The sequence below is a fragment of the Pelobates fuscus genome, chromosome 1, assembly GCF_036172605.1.
Source record: "Pelobates fuscus isolate aPelFus1 chromosome 1, aPelFus1.pri, whole genome shotgun sequence".
Classification (NCBI taxonomy): domain Eukaryota; kingdom Metazoa; phylum Chordata; class Amphibia; order Anura; family Pelobatidae; genus Pelobates; species Pelobates fuscus.
Window position 1 is genome coordinate 410,108,192 of NC_086317.1, and position 4,573 is coordinate 410,112,764.

The 4,573-nt window shown below is 34.0% G+C and overlaps 1 protein-coding gene across 1 annotated transcript; it reads right to left on the reverse strand.

Moving 5' to 3' along the window:
- Positions 1-638: 638 nt before the first annotated feature.
- Positions 639-3,267, reverse strand: NEUROD4 (neuronal differentiation 4). The gene has a single exon (XM_063444796.1). The coding sequence runs from the start codon at positions 3,148-3,150 to the stop codon at positions 2,197-2,199; it is 954 nt and encodes a 317-aa protein (XP_063300866.1). The 5' UTR covers positions 3,151-3,267; the 3' UTR covers positions 639-2,196.
- Positions 3,268-4,573: the final 1,306 nt, after the last annotated feature.

Consider the following 4,573-nt stretch of genomic DNA (forward strand, 5'->3'; position numbering starts at 1 on the left):
ATCAAATAAATTAAAATAAATAATATAAATAAAACACAATTTAAAAAAAGTCACAATGCAAAGAGAAAACAAATATTTGATCAAAGTAATAATAATAACAACAACTATATAATAAATATTAATCAAATAAATAGAAAACAGTACAATACACCAGAATTCATGAGCAATTTGGGCCAAGTTAAGGTTTCCACTTTATAAAGATTACACTATCCGGGTCATTCACTAAAGTGAGAATTCAAGGTGAATTTAAAGTATAAGACCAAAATAGCCAAACTGGAAAAATTCTCTGTCAGCTTTGCTTTCATCTCAGCTACTCTTGCCTTAAATTTGAAAATCATTGGAATTCTCACTTTTGTAAAAACCTTGTATGCTTTTTTGTCTCTATATCACATAAAGGGCTAATTATACCCTTAGATCTGGCTTGCCATATTGCGTTAACAAAGTCTCTAATAAATGTAGTAACAAACAAGAGCTTTAGACCAAAATCATTTAGATGGATTTGTTTAAAATCCATCTAAATGATGGACAATTTTTTTTTAGCTTAAGTTGTGCAAATCATATGTTACCTTACCATCCCTCACCATTTAGCCCACCGGCCTTTGATGTCTCAACAAATCTTGTTTGTATGGTAGGTTCATAGTGTAGTTAGCGTACTGGCACAAATAGTTAATCTATGCCAGAAACACCTGACTTTGATTATAACTACTACATTATTGTTGAGATATTTGATCGGTATAATATAATGCTAGCTAGGTGCTATGAAAGGGGTAGTTCCATTATCCCAAATAAATAAATAAGCAGTTAATCCACTATCCTACATAAATACACTAAATCAAAGTATATTAAATTATTTAAATTGTTTCTCTTTAAAATTTGGTGCAGGGTACATGATATATCAAGGCTACTGAATTGAGAAAATTGAAATTGCAAATTATATTATTACTGAAATGGCTTCCACTGTTATTTTTTAAATAATATTTTTAAAGTGATTTACAAAGTTATGGGCATCTAGAGGTTTATACATAGAACTGTAAGCTGTGGTTGATGCCAAGCGATCAACTGACTTAAATAGTCAACAATCCTCATCTATGATTGCCAATTTGTTTTCAACGTAATACAGATCCCTGATTGATCAATAAAGCCCCTACTCTTTAATTTAATTGACGTTAACAGCCAGTATTTCATTTCTGGAGATTATGAACAAATCTCAAGTTGCTAAACATTAAAGGGAAACTCCCCTGCTCAAATGCAAAAAAAAAAGCAAATAAATAAGATCACTGTTTAGAAGATATACCCCAAATGAAAACATGTGTTGTGTAAAAAGATTAATTGATAAAAGTGCCAATTCCTATTGAAATCTGCGCTTTTTGTAAAATGAAAAAAAGGGACATTCATCACACTTAAAGCATTCAGCAAGCTTAAGGGGTCCGGAATGTCTCTTTAAGATTGCTCAATGTTCAAAGTGTTAGGCTACTGTAACTGTATAGGATTTTTTTTCACAATTAAGATAGGCATTCTGGCATAGCCATTGTATGTAAGATGTTGTGAGCTCACAGGCTTCCATAAAGTAAAAGACTTCATCTCCTGTATGAAAGTTTAAGGTAAATAATATCAAATCATTAATTCCCAGCAATTCCCACTCCAGGGAATAATCCTGTGAATTAATACATTAAAATCATTATTTGTAAAATTACTATGTTTAGTGCAAGATATGAAAACTTTGTTTATTTTGTTTTCTCCCTTGTGGAAACCAGAAAGGTTTTAGAATCTTCCAAGTGCTTATACTGATTTTGCTGTTATAGATGCATAATTCATTAGTTTTTAGAACATGTTGATTACCATAACATCACCATAAGGAATGGGTAAAATGTCCACCTCTTAACGTGGATAATTAAATCTATCACCAGGAAATTCGCCCTGCAATTGTCCCATTACCAGTGCATTGTTCACAATTAGAACTACTCAAACAGAACTCAGACTGCAAACAATGAAACAATGCTACAAGTTGAAATTTGAAAACAATGAGAAGATAACTCATGGGAAGTGTACATGATTGCAATGTGCTAACTTATAAGAAATAGCTGTCATAGTCAAGAAAGTCATGTGATAAGTAGATAATCACTCTACAGAAAAAATAATTGGGTTGCTCTTTTCGTTTCTCACCACCCATTAGTCCCTCAGATTTGAGTCTTTTATTTATTCACTGAAAATAGCATGGTGTGGGTATGTTTCATAGGGCATGTCTATGGGAATTTCATATCGTGGAACTGCAGTTTGAAAGTGCGACCCATGTCCATGAGATCCACCAAGTCCAAGAGATTGATAGTGAGAGCGGAAAGCATAGGACTTGTCCATATCAGATGACCCATCTTGCTTTAGAGAAAAGTTACCACTGATGCTAAGTGGGGGAGTAAGAGCACCTTCGTATGGCGGGGTGGTACAGTTTAACGTATGGTTCACCATGGAAGAATCCACCACAGATTTAAATGTGGGAGGCTTTAAGTGCAAGTGATGTGCTTCGATGTTACCATATGGTGGACTGGGTAAGCCTGGAGATTGATAACTGTACGTGTGTCCAGGTAGGGAAGATTCACATAAATGGGACTTCTCTTCATGCTTCTCAAAAAACATTGTCTGAGGTCCAAGTTGAAGACAGCCAGCTACCAGGTTACTTGTGGGCTGAGAGAGTCCCTTACAAAGCATTTCAAGGAAACCTTTTCCTTCAGTTGTCTGGCCTCTGTCTAATACCTCAGATAATGCCCATATGTAGTTCCGAGCCAGTCTAAGAGTCTCAATCTTCGATAACTTCTGAGTTTTAGAGTAGCAAGGCATAACTCTTCTTAGGTTGTCCAGTGCATCATTAAGCCCATGCATTCTGCTACGTTCCCTGGCATTGGCTTTCACTCGTCGGACACGGAATCTCTCCATCCTAGCTTTTGTCATCTTCTTTTTCTTGGGTCCCCTTTTTTTTGGTTTCTCTCCATCTTCCTCCTCCTCTTCATCATCTTCTCCATCAATGCTTCCATGTTCTTCATGACTCATACCTGACATCATATCGTATGCAGACTCCCTTTGATTTGACTCATTCATCTCATCCTGTGAGCTCAGAGCCTCCTCCATCCACCCATGTACACTAACCATCTCAGACATTGATCCAAAGATAAGTCTGAATGTAAAGCTGGGGTCAGGATATTTTTGTTTTTTCTGATTTTTAATGTAGAAATCAAAATACTTGAAGGTTAAGATTTTGATTTCTTCTCGATAAAGAGGTTGTACTTGAGCCTTTTTGCAATGTATATTGCAATGTTGCTATATTACATTCCACTTGCCTGACGTTTTATTTGTCAAAGTAACCTGCAATGAAATAGAAGAAGAAAGTCAATTTCCACTAATGAAATGTTTTACTTATATTTATATGAAGAACCATTGGGCTTATTCCTAACCTTCATCCATACACTTGCATTATTGTGGATAAGAAGATGTAGATTTTACAAAGTAACTGTATTCTAATCTCTTAAGTGATGCTACAACCAACCAGGGGCCACTTTCCATGATACTTATTAGTAAAGAATAGATTCTACTTTTTGCAAGTGACTTTTATTTGCTCCAATAAAAAGGTCCCATCAATACACTGAACAATGGTGAACCAAAGAATATAGGGAATTAAAGGAAGTATGAATTGTTAGGAAAGAAAGCAATTACACGTTTACTTTAAACAAAAGTTAAACCTTACACTGATTGCTGTCTTAGCTATTCTCCGCTATCTCGCAATACAGAATCGTATGGCAACACAAAAACTCAAAAAGTGTAAGTTCAAGTGTGAAAGAATAATGTTATCGTCTGATTTTTTTTTTTTTTATTCCAAACAGTTCAGATTTCAAAGACATATTGAACATATTTTAAGCAATGAATACAATCAATTTTATTTTGAAAGCAATATATATAGCTGCTGGTTACATAGCCACACCATATATTATTTGCAGTGCTTTTAAATTATTAAACTGCAACTAACTTAAATGCAACTTCTCTGATTCAACTACACAGTCTGATTTTGTATTACTACACATATCTAATGACCTATGTCAGCGGTAAGTAACCTTTGGCACTCCAGATGTTTTGGACTACATCTCCCATGATGCTTTACCAGCATTATGGCTGTAAGAGCATTATGGGATATGTAGTCCACAACATCTGGAGTGCCAAAGGTTGCTTACCTCTGACCTATGTTATATATCAAATACTTGTGAAGGTTAAATTTTATATATATATATATGTATATATATATATATATATATATATATATATATATATATTACTATTTATATTATTATTGTTACTTTTATTTAGTCAGCAACATTATATTTCACCGCTCTTCACAGTTAGTGAAATCAGTTGAGAAAATATTGACCACCATACATTTCATTGTCAGAAGGTTTGATATATATAAAAGAAATTAAATAAAAATGAAAAGACTGAAACTGCTGATTAATACAAATTGTAGTGAACTCAGCTGCTTTGTTTAGTAAATCTGAGTTCATCTAAGCTCTTCTAAATGATGTGAATGAGCATTTTC